The following is a 17047-nucleotide window of genomic DNA, read 5'->3' on the forward strand; positions in this document are numbered from 1 at the left end:
GCGGCGCAGGTGTTTGTAATGACGTCATTGAAATGACTGGCAACGTTGACGGGGCAACGGCATTCCTCGCCGACCGCTTACGGCGTACCTCGTATGCAGCATGAGCACGACAGTCAGAGACAGTTCAGCGTCTTGTTGCAGAGTAAACGAAATCTGTTGGCCCACACATGGCATATACACTGCCATTAGCCAGATCCCATACGCCCTTGTAGACCCAACACCAACCCAGCCATCGCGCAGATACAATAATGATGATGCCGCCAACTCTGATTTTTGAAGCCACTTCCACGAAGCTCGACATATCGTGGTTGACTAACCCGCATCAATGGTCTGATGCTCTTCCCCCACCCGCTGGACAAGGTCGACTTAGGTATTAGGTGCTCTCATCCACAATAGCATCCTCGTAATCATCGGCCTCGTCTTTCTGATACATGAAGAACTGCACGAAAATCGCCATATCCAACAACAGCGTTCCCAAGCTGCCGGCAATCCAACTCGCATTGACAGCAATATATCTCATGTAAATGGCCTTGGCTTCCCCAGGCCGACAATGGTCAGGATGTTGACAGACGGGCGAATACGCAAAGATGGACATGTCGTAGGTCAAGTTGCCGATACACGCAAATAGGAAAAACAGCAGAGAGACCCCTTCGGTGCTTTTACGCTTGTAGTTGAGCAGTAATTGCGGCACTCGTGACCCCAGATAGAGGACGGCGCAGAGGTAGCCGAAGATCTGACCCAACACGTCGAAGTCCAAGGGCTGGGGCTCGTCCTTCTTGTGATGGCGTTGCTTTTGCGTGCCGATCCACCAGCCAAAGACCCCCGCGGCGCAGACGAGGAGAATGGCAAAGGTGTTGAGCAACGCTGCCTGCCACGCGGTGGTCGGCCGAATAGCCCTGACAGCGGACGGGTCGGTTGGCTTCGGCGGATCGATCAAAGGCGTGACGGGAGACAAATGGGCGGCTTCCAGAGACAGATGGCGCCGGAGCTGTGATATCGAGGACGAACGTTCGTGTTCGTCCCTGGAGGGTGGCTGCGTCACCGAACCGCTGTGCAGCAAGGGCCGCGTTTCGGCATCTCCGTTTTGCGGATGCTGGGGTTTCACGTAGTCGGTCAGGGTGAAGCCACGGTAGTAGAAGCACTGTCCCAGCAGGACGATATCTGCAAGGGTGTAATAGACAGCCAGGATGATCATGGTCGGCAGCACGCCCTGCAGGACGGCGCCAAGGATGTTGAAGACATCGCCCGCCAGCCACACGACGATGAAGACAATCGATAACCCTTCGGCCGACCCTCTCCGGAAGTTTTCGATGATCTGAGGTGAAAAGACGACCACCCAGCAGGCGATGGAGATGGAGCCACAGATACCGGACAGAGCCTCGATGTCGAGCGAGGTTCCTTGTTGAGGCGGGAACATGATGGAATGTAACAAGGTGCTGTTGTGGATGCCGAGGGCCGCCGCTGACCAAACCTCTGCTTGATGGATGTCTCTCAATATGCTCCGAGGGAAGCTTGAGATGAAAAGAGCTGCAGGCAGACACGGAAGACGCAGAGCGGAGAGCGCGAGCCAAAGGATGGAGTAGTATTATGATGATGATGAAGGATTTTGCGAAGAAAAGGACGAAGCTGAGAATCAAGGATGAGGACGACAAAAGCGGAGGAGAAGCGCCAACGGGGCACGCGAAATCTCTGCGCCGAAAAGCTACAAGTAGAAAGTCGGAACGCCAAAAATCTGGGGTAAATCATGTAATAGAAACAGATTGCCACCGATGCTAGGCTTCAAAGGGGCAGCTCTGGGCAGCTCCCGTCCCAGATCCGCTCTATGCTGCTCTGGGTAACCATTCGCGTGCCCTTATGCAGGTACATTTCTTTGTACCTCCCGAGGTATGTACGGAGTATCTATACACCATATAAGCGTGTCCGGAAAGGACGCCCCCCCCATCGACGCCGCCCGTCCATTCCATCGCATCGCCATATTTCTGGTGTTTCCAGTGTCTCGTCAAGCAGCATACGTACTATCCTCTATAAGTACGAGCGATTGCGATCAAACAAGCCCCTCCATCAACATTCCTCCTCTCCCTGGTGCCGTCAATCTACTCCCGGACGGGGCTGTGGACATACAGAATTCAGTCATCACTCCGACATGCTTTTCCGGCCATAGGTGAATCAAAAACGTGACCCTGAGGACCTCTCCCAATGCATAGAGTATTCGCCGTGAAAAAGTCCATCCTGCCCGTCCAGAATAGTCATAACATAGCCATGTCATTACTTCCGTTTGCCGCCGCATCCAAATAATGCCATGAATCCGCCTCCACCGCCGCCGGTGGCCTCTTTGCTGGCCTTTTCTTTATCTACTGCAGGGTCTTGCGCCTTGACGCCGAGTTCAATACTGCTGAGGTCCTTGGTGTTCTCGAGCCACTGTAGATCCTGCTGCGTGTTGATACCGAGACCGGCCTCGATGCTGGTTCCAGGCTTTGAGAGCCAATCTTTCAATTCCATGGTCGTCGACTCGCTGACTTTGTTTGCTTGCATCGTGCTCCACGTTGTGAACAGATGATCTGCTTGTAGTTAGCCATGGTGATCCGGACGAAACCAGTGACAAAATATTGTTCTCGTACCATATTCCGCCACCCCTTTGCGCAGCTCTCGCAGTATCCGAGTCTTCTGCAACATCTTCTCAGAAGCGCTTCCCGGTGAATTGGGGCTTTCGAGCTTCAGAAGCTCTTTCTCCAACTGCGAGATTTCGTCTTGCAGACATAGGAGTAGCCTCACGTGCACGGCATCAAACCGCCGGCATATAATCGTGTTCTTCTCCGTCATGAACGACGCCATTTCAGCATGTTCAAACGGCCGAAAAGCAGACACTGCTGAAGGTACTGGTTCGTCGATGGGAGCCTGTAATGCCCTCTGCGAATTACCTTCCCGCGTGGACGGTCGTCGAATTTGCGCTCCGGGAGGTAACTGAGGAAGTGGTGTGGTCGGGGCCGGCGTCGGGACCTGTGAATCATATATGGTGGACCTGGGGGTCGTTGCGCGCGAATCGGTCGATTTCCTGGATTTATTACGAATAGATGGAGGCCTTGGGATGATCTCGGCATCATCCGAGCTCGAGTTACGCTGCGACCGTAGCGAGACGTTTGATGGGTGTGAATGCAGCGCTCGTTGTCGCCGTTCGGATGCTGTAGACTTCGCAGGTTGAAGCTTTTGAGGGGGATCTGGCTGCCGAGGCGGTTCAGCGGGTGGCAGCTTTGGAGATGGCAAAGGTTGGACCAAAGGAGTTGTCGTAGATGCCGTTGGCCCTAGCCGGGGTGATTCCTGGGGTGTCTGAGGTAGGCTGGGGACCAGCGGCCGCCCAACTGTCGTTGCGACGGATGTCACATGTTTTCGGTTATACTTGGAGGTCGGCGGAAGCACTGTACTCTTCTTGGTTGCCGTTGAAATCATAGACGACCGAGTAGATGAGTTCAGAATTGAGTCTCCGACCGGTTCCGGGGGCGGCGCTGGGAGACTCAAGTCTCGTTCCTCCATGACAATTGCAGTCTCGTTCTCCTCGCTGTTGAGTGCGCCAACCATGTCTCCAGGACCCTCGGTGCTAACTGATATCTTCTCTTCACTTGACTCTGCTGTGGTGGACATGGTTTGACGATTATGTCCTTTATCCCCATCTTGAGAAGCTTGGACAGAACCTCCTATACTGGGCAACGGTTCGATGCTGTCTTGTGGGCTTTGGGACCTCGAATCCGAATCTGACGCCACACTCTCAGGCGCCAGAGCACTCTTTGAATAGGTGTGAGAGAAGCCCGGGCGAGGCTTCGGAGAATTGGCCTGTGACGACGGAAAGAGTGAGAATGAGGCGGGTGGCTGAGGAAGGGTTGATACTTCTTTCTCTGTCGGAGACAAGGGCGGTTTGTACGTAGCGGTGTCCAGTACAGGAATCCAATTGGGATCGTGAATGTCGACCGGCGTCGAAGTATTGTAGTAGGACCGCCTTCCGGTGGGTAGCTCTACCGGTGCTACCGCAGCAGCCATGATGCGAAGATTCCTGTTTTGGCTCCCGTCTGTATTATGCTAGCTGGAACCGACAGTTGAACAGACGCTGAAGCATAGAACTCCGAAAATTCTGTGACAGAGAATCGCGCGGACAACGCATCTGGCACTTCTGGCAATTGACGCGAAGAAAAAAACAAAAGTCAGCTGCACGTTGTACGAGTACAGGTACTGTGGTGTGCAGTTTAGCGGTTAGCGAGCGAGGGAGTAGAATGTCTCCCGGAAGGTTTGTTCCAACAACGGGGTATGGAGACAAGAGGGCTTGGATGTGAACACCGTTCAGCACATCCTCGTCGTAATACTTAGTCGCAGGAAGGACCATGCCACATTGGCCTCGGGGCTAGTATCCAGGAGTGTCCACCCTGCGTCGCACCCATTACGCCGGGCTGAAGCCACAAGGGGCAGAACCCAAGGCTAGCAACGGGCGATCAGATGGAAAGCCAGCTCGGGGAGGGTGAATTGCTAAAAAGGGATGGCGTAGCCTCATCCAGCTTGGTGAAGCACCGGGTGGCTGCTTGGTGCTGTTAGCACGAAGATTGAAATGAAATAGAAAGAGACAATAAATCCAGAAAGAGGGGGGAAGGAAGGACGACGAAATCCCTCCCCTGCCGGCTCCACCAGGCTGAACTCCATTCCAATCATCAACTGCATCTCGCTGAATCCTCCTTGCCGGAAAGCCGTTTGGTGCCATGCTTATACTAGACCTTATTCAGCCCATGCGGCATGGCGAGGTCTGATAAAAGTTGAGGGATTGCCCTGGAATCCATGCTGCAAATCCCAGACAAGGGAACAAGCGATATTATCATTCTGCTAACAAGGCTTGAAGGGTCTGGTAAAGAAATTTGCTCTCGAGGGGTTTGTTGTGCTGTATTGTAGGTAGTAGTCATGATTACCTGTTCATCCATCAACCGGACGCATTGCCTATGCTGGCCCGTATCAGAGCAACACCAGACAAATGCAAGGGACTTGACGCAGGTCAGCCTTGGATGTTTGGTTGTTGTGAAACCTCGCCAGTCCAGGTATATATGTATACGGAGAATAACTGAGGCATTTGGCACCACTGAGGCCGCTGTTGCAAAACTGGACCCCAAGAAGCAGCAAAACCATGGCGATAAACACCTGAGGAGCTTCTGCCTTGAATATTGGCGCGTCTCCTTCCAATTACCCTGGTCCCGCTTATGACAAACGGCGTTGGGGGCTAGGGCGAGCTGTGAAGATCAGCCTGGGTGGCCTCACTAGTGCCGGCCTACCGGTAGGCCGGCAGCACGGGCGTCGAGAATAATAGCAACAGAAGTGACAAAAACAGGTGTTCATGGCTAGGCGAGGTGCAATCTTCGGTCTTGTCGAGAAGGATTCGCTCGCCAACGTCTAAGGATGTTGTTGACGAGGACGAACGTGGAAGCTGAGCAATTTATGTGATTATACTGGGTATTCGGTCCTTCGACGAGGCAGCTCCCGAGTCACCTGCCGAGTCACCTGCCGAGTCTGCAGCCCTAACTTCATTCATGACTGCCCAGTGCGCCCTACTTGGTGTTACACACCACCAACACTACCCAGCGAGACCAGTACCCATCACGGCATATGGGATACAACTCGCTTCTTCTCACCCTCTGTGACACAACAACCAAGAGCTTGAGAAAAGCAAGCTGCTGATATAAGACGGTCGCCAACAGGGCCCTACTCCCTACCCCTACAGCCACCTGTGCCCTCAGGCCCCTTCTCGTCCGAAATCGCCACCGCAAAGAGCACTTGCTTGTCCATGCAGCTACCACGGCTGCCAATGAATTCGCTAAGAAGCCGAGCCAACTAATCGGAACACAAGCGAGATAGGCAGCGAGTGGGTTCAATGAATTCCGGCCGTGGCTCGCCTAAAGCTGCCTCTCTACCACATCCGACTCAGCTGGGCCATAGCCAGGAAGAAAAGATTCAAACGAGATTTGTGGTTGTTGCCTGTCACTCATGCTATTGAAATAGTTTGCAAAAGATGCGGGCGGGATGAACATCGGCGCAGGGCATGGATCGTACGCGACAACCAACCGTGCCTGTCACGTCCCCGTCTTGCCGAACCAAGTCGAAGAATGGCTGCAGAACATGTAAAATCCGCAAAGTCAAATGCGATGAGCTGATGCCAGAGTGCAGACGGTGTACGTCCACCGGACGGAAATGTGACGGCTATGGGATATGGGGAGGCGGCGGTGCTGGTGTTGGAAATACAAACCCATACCAACTGCGCCATCGTCCTCAGCCCGCGAGGAATGCTCTCGCAGAACACCGTGCTCGCTCCCCGCTTACCTGCCTCAGCACCTTCTGCGTCTATCCAGCTAGCGCCCTAGATGCACGCGAAAAGTACCATTTTGAGTGGTTCTGGTGTCGGACTGCCAGGAAGATCCAGGGGGCTTTCTTCTCGGATGTTGGGAATACTGTGTTGTTCCAGGCCAGTGCCACCGAATTGGCCGTGACCCATGCAGTGTTGGCCCTGTGTTCCATCCACAAGGGTGCCGATATGTCTATCCTTCTTCAGCACGAAGAAAGCTTCGCCTTGGTCCAATACAACAAGGCAATCAGATACCTACAGCCTAGGCTGATGGCCAACGACCCGATGTCACTCCGCCTGTCTCTCCTGTCGTGCATCGCATTCGTCTTCTTGGAGTTCTTTCGCAGCCATTATCAAACCGCCAGAAGCCATCTTGAGCACGGACTCAGAATGTTGGACTACCTGCAAGCCCTCTCAAGTACAACGAGAAGCGAGGGCATTGGCGGCAAGCAAAGCAGCTCCTTCGTCGATGACTGGATTGTGCGCAACTTCAGAGGATTGTACCTGCAATCTACATTATTTGGCCAACAACCGCGCCGCCCCTGGGTTATCGTCGATGGCTTGAAGCACATCTCCGAGATTGCGACCTTCTCTTCTGCGCATCAGGCGAGGGAATATCTGGAAAACCTGCTGCTCAGGACCTGTCAACTGGCAGAGACTTGTTCGAAGCAGTCTTCAGATTTGTCTGACGAAGCGCGTCCAACGCAACAGCCGTCAAAAGAAATAGAGCGCGATCTCCAATCATGGAAATTGATTCATGACAAGACCTTGGCCATTTTCAGGTCCACCATGAACGGTCTTGAGGTATTTGCGTATAGGCTGCTTTGCGTCTATTACACCATGGCCGAAATCATGGTTGACACCGTGTGCCAGACGAAGGAATCGAGGTTTGACCGTCATACCCCACGCTTTGTGTCGATAATTGAGCAAACGGTGCAATTGCGCCATATGGCGTTGGCGAGCAAGGTCCGCCAGAGGTATTTTGGATCAGAACAAGGGCTCTCGCATTCGATCGCTGACATGGGACTAATTGCGCCACTGTTTTACCTTGCCATCAAATGTCGAGTGCATTACCTTAGACTCCAGGCCATCAGATTGATCGACGAAACTCCCCACAAGGAGGGTATCTGGGATGCTACTCTTGTTGCGCAGATTGCAAGGAAGGTAATGGCGATTGAAGAAACAAGCATATGCACCTCAGACGTGTTCGTCGATGACTTTCTTTTCTCAGATGTGCCCCGTGAACAGCTTCAGTCGTCCCCCCTTCCGGCAGCCTTAGGCCTAGTGGAAGCAGTTGAAGTCTTGCTGCCCGATAGCCCTTGGGATCCTGTCACACTGAAATGCTCTTATCAAGACAACACCAAATGGGACACTTACCTGATCGAGCGGGCATGAGATGGCTGCCGAGTTCTGAACGGAGTGAGAAGGAAACAAAGAGCGTCTACGGACGATCCTCGAGGAACGATATGGTAGGTAATCATCATCGACTATGACTCCACGAGCTTTGGCCGGAGTCGGACAAGGAGGGAGGGTTTATGCTCCGATGCCTGGTTTCTTTAGCACCATCCTCTCGTCCAGTCTATCCTTGCCCTGTCACGAAGCAGGGCCAATCGCGAAGAGAAGATTCCGAGGACACAAATAGCAGAAGGAGGGTTATGGTCATGACGTCTTGCTGTCGCTTTTCACTGTGGATTCAGCATTCTATTCGGCGCTCCCGCACACTAAATGACCAAGCCTTCCTAATCCAATGGTATATAAATGCTGGTCCAAGTGACTTGTTTTCCACGGGACCTCCGGAGGACAACAGGTAAAGACGCCAAAGGTATTTGTGTCGCAGAGCTTGACTTCTACAAGAAAAAAATTGCTGGCCTAGAGACAACAAGCAACCCGTTATCCCTGATTCATCTTACAATATGGTATCCACATCGCACGTGAATTTCGGTGCCACAACCGACGCCATGACTGCTACCGCTCCCTTTCCAGGTTTAATCAGAGGCCGTACCATCCTCATCGCGGACGTCAACAGGAAAAGGATTCGGTACGCGACCGCCGAAGCGTTGGCCTCACAGTCTCCTTGCTGTCTCATTCTGGCCAGACGCTCTCCGGCGAAGGGACAAAAGTGTATTGACACCCTGCGCCAAACAGTACCCGGCTGTCGACTATCGGCTCCTGCAAGTTGATCTCGGCTCTCAAGAGGCCAGTCCGGACGGCTGCCTCTCAGGTCCTCGGTTGGGACGACGACGACGACATGCCGACCATGACTTGGTCATCAACAACGTCGGCACGATGTGGATTCCTGTGCACACGCCGACTCCGGAAGGAATCGAGTTGACCCTGGCTCCCCACTATAGGGCATAGGATACAATTCAGTGGCCCAAGGATAGAGGACAAAATCGCCAGTTCTAAAAGGAACAATGATAGCATTCAATCGGGCAAGACTAGATTTTCGTCATTCCAATCAACGAGTGATTCTTTCTGATTGATATCGATATCCCAAGTTCAGTTCCCTTTGCTGCATAACATATCAGCAAGACCCTGACGGGGCCCCTGATCGTGGATCTATATTCCGGACTGGCGAGTGCACATCAATCATCCTTTGTTCCGTCCGTCCTAGTGTTCCTTTCATAATGCTTCATGCCAGAACAAATACAGACTCCCCCAATCTTCTTTGTGTGAGATCGAAACCAAAGTATGTACCCATGCCGCCGTACCCCTCTTTGCCTTTTGCTTATCCATAAAGTCCGAGGGGTATCCAACAATGATTGTCGTCAAATGTGTCATTTCATAAAAGCTGTCCCAATGGTTGCCTGGCATATTCAGACCCCGACGTACAGTATGTTCTCCATCATAGTGATCCTTTCCCAAACTCCCTACTTGAATAATCCCATACCGAATCACAGTAAACGTGTCTGGGTATCGTGACAACTCTATATCGAACGCGCCACACTCGGATGTCTCATGCATACGCGTGACACCATCCCAAACTCCTCATGTGGGCACGAGTAATATGAAGGCAAAAGATGAAACGTAGAATTTCAAAGGACTCATACGCGGCATGCTAGGTCTGGCATGCTAGGTCTTCAGTGGCAAGTCACTTGTTGAAAGCTCTGAAGGCCGCAGCGGGGTCCGAGATGAACGGTCGCCGCTATTTGAAGTCCGAATGATGCGAAGAAGGCGTCTCGCCGTCGACGGTGCTGCTTGCATTCGTGCTGGGTAGTGTTGAGCTGCGACTGCTCGCGGTCGAAGTCGTGGACGGCCCATTACCTCCGAATAGAAGCTTCTCAATGGCAGTGACTTGCTTGCCATAACTAGTGCGTCGAAGTACAGGATAGTTCTGCTCCATATCCGCCCTCAACGCCAGAAGATCAGGCCCTTGCACCTGGCCAAATACCTTTTCTATAGACAAAGTTAGTACGGATCGACCACGTGTACCGGAGCGTCTCTTGACTTACGCAAGACGTAATTGCCATATTGATCCCTCATCAGTCCAAGGACTGGAGTGACGCCCTGTTCATTGGGTGTTGTCAAGCCACGAAGAATTTGTGTGCGCTGATCCTCATCTGCACAATCTATGCTCTTTTCGACAATATTGCTGGCAAATTTGTGCTTGGAAAATGCGAGGAGTTGTTGAAGGACAATATTGACAACTTGGCGCCGATCCTGAGGCTCGCCATTCTGAATGATATGCTGCACGACATAGTTCCCGTAAGAGTCGCTGATCAGGGGCAGAATGTGTTCGAGAAGCTCGTCTAGGATCACCCGTTTGGCCTGCGGTTGACAATGTTCCAGCATTCGTTGAACCACACGACATCCGTATTGATGTGTTGACATCTTTGCCATTTGGCCTCTGTGGGCGTCGACAATAAATTGAATATGTTCACCAGGTATACGCTCGATGGCCTTCTGCACAACATGATTGCCATTCTGATCTTTGACAACCTTCAGTATTTGCAAATTGGGCCCATCCAATTCTTTCACTAAGCTGGCTTGCTGGTCGGTCAAGACGTGTTCAAATGCCTTCTGAACCACACGGCATCCATACATTTGCATCGACAAGTGCAAGACATGGCCCTTCATTTGATGGGCCAGGATTTTTTTCTGTGTCTGATTGCCATGTTCGAACATTTTTTGAATGACATAATTCCCGAATACATCCGTCATGAGTTGCAGCAAGTTGGGCTGAATCTCCTTGAAGATCTGCTCTTTCTCATCACTGTTAGCCGTCTCCAGTTTCTGCTGAATGAAGCGCGAGCCATGTTGGTCACCACTGAATTCGACCACGTAGTTGTAGATATCTTTGAGCTCAAATCGTCGATTGCTCTTGCTGTTCATGCGAAACTCCTCCAGCAAAGAACTCCTGACCACATGACTTTGTTCCGGCTCACGAACAGGCATTCGAGGGCCCGAAGAAAAATTTGTGATCCCGGAATGTCCCTGTCCGACATAGGGGTGCGCCAGAGGATTCATTCGCATGGGTTGCACCGGTATTTGGACATCATAGTGGAAATTGTTCACAGCTGGCTGAAGAGATGCGGGAGTATACATAGCCTGATCAAAGCCATAAAAGCCAACGTTTGTGAACTTGCGGTCGAACAAGAATGGGTCATGGTGCGAGGTCCGGCTAGAAACGCCACTTCCCGGAGTGCTCCGGATGGATTGAGGTCCTGTTGGAGGTGTGCCAGTGGTTGAGTAGTACGGACTGTTCAGATTGCTCCGATAGTCATTTGAAAGTGAGGGGAGGTTGCCACGGCCACCATACTGGAAACCGCCATAGTGTGGAGCCGCTTGAGGATCCAAGCGTGAAGCGACACCTGGTACATGGGCGATTGGCGGTTGAAAGTTGCTCTCCGACGCGTTGAAGTGGGCGCTTGGCTGTGAAGAGGTTTGTATCGGGACAGGGTGGATATCGCGTTGGTACTGTGATGGGATCCTCCGTGGAGGGGCAATCTCAGCAGTGCCGTGATCAAAATTCAACGAATCTAGCGCCCTCAGAGTGTCGTCGTACTTCTGTTTTGGAGATGAGTGAAATTGCTCGACATGGTCCGCATTCAACGGTCGACCGGTTGCCGTTCCGTAAGTTGGTGAGACAGCGTCGTAGCGTGACAGATTTCCAGCTGACATCCCGTTCATTTGCCTGGATGCCCCATAACCGTCCTGTAGTGGCAGGAGGTCTGTGGTGCCATTCACAGGTGGAAGACTATGCACGGATTGATCCTGTCCATTCTCGAACTCGTGGAGCGAAGCGAAGATGCCATTCGTGCCGAATCCGCTCGAGTTGAATGCCGGGAGTTGAGGATCGGCCTGGCTGCGACCGAAAGTGGAGGACCGGGTTGGAGAAGGGAGGACGCGAGGGCCGGCTGTGATGGCACGTCGTTGGTGTTGTCCATCAAATGGAGTCTCTTCCACATCAGGAGCACTGCCGGCAAACAGGCTCGACTCCTGCGAACCACCGTTGATGCGGTTGACCACGAAATCCAAGATCTGATTTTGTCTCTGCTTAGTTGGCGAGAGAGGCTGGCCTCTTTGTCTTGACGGAAAGCCGATGGAGGAGGACGCCGAGGTCCAGGGCATCTTTGATTGGGGGCCATTTTCATCGTTGAGGTCGATGGACGTCAGTAACGAGGATGAGGCGGTCTTAGATTGACCATAACTCGAAACAGAGCCTTGGCGGATGGGGGATGCTAGCGAACAGTCAGTGCGTGGGCATGTCAGCCTCGTCTGGCTCCAACATACGTCTTATCGGGTCATTGTCAATGCGGGCCTCCAGGAACGACTTGTTGGTGCCCCATATCCGACTTGAAGAATTCCAGGCACTTTTTCCCAACTCGTAATCGGTGGCCTGCCCCAGATGTTGTTTGGAGGACGGCATCCGTTCAAATGCTGGGATTCGGCCGCTTCTCGCCTGATGCGCACTCATCAGCCTCCACCTCCCTTGGATCTCCGGGGACACTCACCGTGTCTAACGTGGCCCCAGCCTCCATCATGGTCATGTTTTCGAAGATCCAAAGTGTGAACAGACAAACAACTAGCCGCTCGGCAAAAAAGTATGCGTAGCGGGGGTGAAATTGGCGGAAGGCTCGTCGGTCCCGGGGGGAAGGGGGTTTGAAGGGTATGAATTGGAAGTCCTGGGCCGGCGAGGAAAAGGTAAAAGTGGCTTATCGACTAAGGACCACAGCAGAGTCAGTAGGAGTGTGTGCGTGTAAAATATGACTTCGCGGGACAAAGAGGGGTGGGATGTGTACCAATATCTGTGAATATGTAGTGCGAGGATGCACACCAACCCGGAAATTATAATATACCCCGTTGCAGATACAAGGAGGAGAAGGGAAGGAGGCAGAGAAATTAAAGAAGGAGATGTGATCGGTAGGAAGCAAGGTCTGGCAGAGTCATGTACCCCTTCGTTGGCCAGCAAAGCAATGGTACAATTCTCCCAGCAGGCAGCCGCAGGGCAAATGAGAAATCACGGCCTAAGCAGCCTGATGGCGCCGTGGACGGGTGGCCGCAGGAGGCAGGCGAGGGAATATCTGCCAGCAGACATGCGCCTCGACCACGGCTTGCGCGCATGGAGCAAGGGATGGGAAATATGACGGGACGCAGGACGAGGGGTCGAAGTTGTGGAATGCTGCGTCGCCGGTTGTGTGCAAGGTAAGTCGCGAAATTCGGGGTGGGGTGGCGGGCGCAGGTGAGGAGGGAAGAGGAATGGGTTGAGATATGTTCGGATGCGGGATGGGGTGGTGGAGCACGGGCAAACAGAATGCGCAGGAAAAGGAGGGCCTGCTCTGTAACAAGGAAGGGATAAGAAGGGCTGGCAGAAACGAAGGGGAGAAAGCGATCAAGGGGCAGGAAAACGGGTTACACGAAAAGGACTGGCAAACAGGTACATATACCGGTGAAGGATGGTGATGGTGGACGAGGAAAAGATGATGTATCAGAAAAGTTGAGCGGATGATGGAACAACGAGGTTTTCAGCGGGTGGCTCTGGGTTAGTTGGGCCTAGCCCTGTTAGCCGGAGGCATGATGCGCAGGGCAGCAGGGGAGATAGGCGGCACCACCCCAGATCGACAGAAGGGCTAGGCTAGAGGGAGGACCTACCGGGGGCATGCCTAAGCTCAACACAGCTTCCCCCAAGTTCCAAGTGGAGTTGGGCGCTTCGTTTGGCGTCTTCGGGTGGCTTGCCTTCCTGATGGGCTTCCTTTGTCTGGGCCTCTGGGTGAGCCAATGCCAACAAATCGGGGGCCACCACCCAGAAATCCAGAACACCCTCCAACCAGTAGGCTACTCATGGGCTTCGGAAAAGACCCAAAGAGTTTAGGCTGACGGCCAACACGGCGAGATGGGCAACCAGGCGAGGCCAAGTCCAGATGTGCAAGGGAGCGAGAAAGTCAACAAGGGGAGTCATCCAACCGTCCAACAGGAACGGAATTTGCTGTCAATGTCTTGCGCCCTTTCTGGATTTTCTGGTGGTTTCACTGCACAACACAACCTTGTGCGTGCATCGCACTGCCTTTGGTCGTTTCACTCTATACTGACTATGCGAAATACTGGGGAACGCTATTGCACTGAGGCCGTATATCGTATCAAGTAGCACCAGTCACCGCGTAGCAGCCCGATGAGCTGACTCAGAGATGACGCGGGGGAAGCACCAGGTATCCATATTTCTCCCTCTGCTGTTCGGTTCCTTCTCGTTGGCTCCTTTTCAGGCTGATGAAAGATGCAAATTGCGCTGACTGGTCGCGTGCGGGCATTTTTCCTTGCTCTGGAATGGAAAGTTGGGTGACGTGGCACAACATCGAGCACTAAAAGTCTTTTCTTTGAAGAGTCGCATGGGCACAGTGGCAGGTCGTCATATGTGCACCAGGTCAACTTAAGTAGGCCAGTCGCTTCATGCACATGACAGAATGAGCCGCCCTGAGATATATTTAACTGTACCGAGAAGAAATGTGGAATCTATACCTACATTTTCTCGCATTCAATAGCGGGCTCTACAAATTGGTACAGAGCACACCTCACCAATCCACTGGTGCATCCAAAGTCAGCTTCCTCAAGACCCAGCCCGGTGGACCAAGCGAGGAGTGTTGGTACTTGACGGCGCTGCTGGGAGAACAGCCGGACGTCAAACTCTCCCTTGTTGGAGCCATCAATCCCTTTGGAAAACAGCAAAGGAGGAGGGCTTTTATATTAATATTCGGCACAGCCCAGGATCGAGCATGTCCAGAAAGAGAAAGAGAGACAAGAGGCAGGACAATTTCACGGTTGGAAATGAAAAGGAAGCGGCTACGAGTTTGATTTGTTTGTTGATGGATTGCCATTTCCAAGCCGAGCCAAGCCGAGCCACTCACCGAGCCACTCAGAGATGGGCGTAGCAGCGTTGCTCCAAGCTCCGACCTCCGTGCGCCGACTTGTCGACTGTCAAGTAGGGACTCTTACGTGGCTCCCTAGGCCCCAGTGCTTGACCCTATTGGCCCAGACAGGGCACCCGGCGAGATTGGGACTGATGATTGGCATTGGAGATCCACCCCTTGGAAGCAGCGGGTGCCATCGGTGCTCCGAACCCCGGCCCGGCTGTTGTTGGGTTGTGGAAGCTAGCGACCGTTTGGGCAACCCTGTGGCTGGCCAAGGGCTTCTTGGGGCTTGCACATGCCCGGCAAACGCTCTACAAACGCGCTGCAAGTTGGCGTGGGCGGGTCACTGACACTTACTGAGACTCGTTGTCACAGGCCAGCACCCGGCAAATTGAGTCTCCAGGGCATGATCTTCGCAGTGGACTCGCTGCTCCATCGTCTTCACCCATCAAGCCAGCTCCTTCATATTACCACCTGCTAGTCGCGCTCCGTATCATCGTCAACCTTTCTCGAATTTTGCTTCCTTCACAACAAACTCTCCCCCTTCTTCTCGCACCTCTGCTTCTTTTTTTGTTGGCAGTATCCAGCTTCACTCTTTTGCTGGATCCTCGCCGTCCGTTCTTTCCCATCTACCCGCTAGCTCACAATCTTGACTCTGGAGAGATAAGGTTAACCCGCCTGGTGCCAAAAGGCCGTGCCCGCGTTGACGTGCTGCTCGGACTTCCTGCAGACTCTACATTGGCTTTCGGACTCTTGTCAGCGTCTCCGACGCCCTACAGCCTGGGGGGAAAAACATTAACAAAAAAAAAATCGAATAAAGCGCGATCGATCTGATACCTTCGACCTCGACCTTTCTTAAGAGCTCGAGCTCAGCCTGCGGCCCCCAATCCAACTCGTATTCCCATCGCAGTGGCAGTCTCCGATCTCCGACTGGCCCGCACATCAGCCTCATCGCCAGATCTATATTCGTCTGCGTCCTCGAAGGACGCCTCAGAGCCTACGACGACTGCCGAGCTGTAGTCATGGGCTCGTTAAAATACGCTTATCTCCAGCGTCGTGATGAATCCGACTTCACGGACGGTGGACCAACATACTCGATGGGCCACCTACTGTTTGTCTTCTTCACCCTCCTACTCATGGCTTCTCTGTGCTCCCTGGCTCTGTACTTCCTGCGTCGGCGACGGCTGGCGAGAGAGCGAGCCGCACTATTACCGATTCATCAGCAGTCGTCGCATCACCGGTCGCCGTCAATCAGCCACTTTGGTCACCAGGACAAGAACGAATCCATCTTTGTTTACGATGAAAAGATGAACCTAATCCACAACTCCTCGAGCCCTCCATCGGCAGCAGTTCCGGAAATCCACATCACCTTCCCCGATGAGGAGGGCAAGACTGGCTTGCAAAAAGGGCGCGTCGTCGTGGTCCATATTACGGATTCGGGAAGCGTCGGCATGGAGCCGCTCAACCAAGAAAGTCTGCCACCTTATCAGAAAGAAGATGGCGAACGGTTTCAGTCACTCGACCTCGAGCGGATAGGCGGGCTCAAGGAAAAGGAACCTTCGAGGCAGAGATTCTCATGAGCCTCGTCCCCACCATCTTCCTTTACTCCACCATGTCCCCGTGGTGGACCAAGTACCCCAATCCAGCAGCGCAGCTGTTGTTGCTCCTTGCACACTGTTGCGGCGGCAGCACATTCCATAATATCCGATACCACCACGATAATCATGCGGGGACATCACTTCCATGGCTATCACACCGCCACGATGATTGTACAGAAAGCTAATATTGGGGGCGGACTTTGTTTATAGAGGCCCCTTTGTGGGAATTTTGTACATATTGTATAGTCCACACGCATCTCTGCGGAGTGACGGGCCTCTGGGCCTGAAATGAGAGATGCTGGAATGTAGCAACCGGAGCATGTCTCGGTTCAAATGCATTGAAAAGCTCAGACACAGGTTGTGCTCATGCAGCTAAAAAGTAGCCTGGCGAGCCCGGGTGTGATATGTGCCATTGTGTATTCCGTAGAAGCTCGCATGCACCGCCTGCAGCAGCCGAGCTCCACCAGCGAGTCGACCAGGTAAACTCGGCACGGCACATTGAGAAACTGCTCCCACTTGAAGGAAACTCGAGCTCCTCTCTTATTGCCATCATCGCCATGGCCATCATCATCACCACCACCACCACCATTACGACGCTACATATCCTTACTCTGATTTCGCTGCGTATTCATTGCTTCGTCTGATGACTTCCACGTGTCACTGCCCGGCCGAGAACCGGTTTTTGTGAAGCTCCACTTTCTTGTCTTCCAGACAGAAAACGCGTCCAGAGCGTCTGGCCAATCACT

The 17047-nt window shown here is 53.0% G+C and overlaps 5 protein-coding genes across 5 annotated transcripts; 2 read left to right on the forward strand and 3 right to left on the reverse strand.

The window, feature by feature from the left end:
* Positions 1 to 373: 373 nt before the first annotated feature.
* On the reverse strand, positions 374 to 1417 carry Z519_02515 (uncharacterized protein; the record flags this gene model as incomplete). The annotated part of the gene is made up of 1 exon (XM_016760271.1): positions 374 to 1417. The coding sequence occupies one exon, from the start codon at positions 1415 to 1417 to the stop codon at positions 374 to 376; it is 1044 nt and encodes a 347-aa protein (XP_016623792.1).
* An 848-nt stretch (positions 1418 to 2265) lies between these two features.
* Positions 2266 to 4029, reverse strand: Z519_02516 (uncharacterized protein; the record flags this gene model as incomplete). Its single annotated transcript, XM_016760272.1, has 2 exons — positions 2266 to 2558; positions 2619 to 4029. The coding sequence occupies 2 exons, from the start codon at positions 4027 to 4029 to the stop codon at positions 2266 to 2268; spliced, it is 1704 nt and encodes a 567-aa protein (XP_016623793.1).
* A 2032-nt stretch (positions 4030 to 6061) lies between these two features.
* Z519_02517 (uncharacterized protein) lies at positions 6062 to 7756 on the forward strand (the record flags this gene model as incomplete). The annotated part of the gene is made up of 1 exon (XM_016760273.1): positions 6062 to 7756. The coding sequence occupies one exon, from the start codon at positions 6062 to 6064 to the stop codon at positions 7754 to 7756; it is 1695 nt and encodes a 564-aa protein (XP_016623794.1).
* A 1750-nt stretch (positions 7757 to 9506) lies between these two features.
* On the reverse strand, positions 9507 to 12351 carry Z519_02518 (uncharacterized protein; the record flags this gene model as incomplete). The annotated part of the gene is made up of 4 exons (XM_016760274.1): positions 9507 to 9757; positions 9814 to 12042; positions 12095 to 12263; positions 12316 to 12351. 4 exons carry the CDS (start codon positions 12349 to 12351, stop codon positions 9507 to 9509), a joined length of 2685 nt encoding a protein of 894 aa, XP_016623795.1.
* Positions 12352 to 15725: 3374 nt separating this feature from the next.
* On the forward strand, positions 15726 to 16283 carry Z519_02519 (uncharacterized protein; the record flags this gene model as incomplete). Its single annotated transcript, XM_016760275.1, has 1 exon — positions 15726 to 16283. One exon carries the CDS (start codon positions 15726 to 15728, stop codon positions 16281 to 16283), a length of 558 nt encoding a protein of 185 aa, XP_016623796.1.
* Between the last annotated feature and the right edge of the window lie 764 nt (positions 16284 to 17047).

Source organism: Cladophialophora bantiana, assembly GCF_000835475.1.
Source record: "Cladophialophora bantiana CBS 173.52 unplaced genomic scaffold supercont1.3, whole genome shotgun sequence".
NCBI lineage: Eukaryota > Fungi > Ascomycota > Eurotiomycetes > Chaetothyriales > Herpotrichiellaceae > Cladophialophora > Cladophialophora bantiana.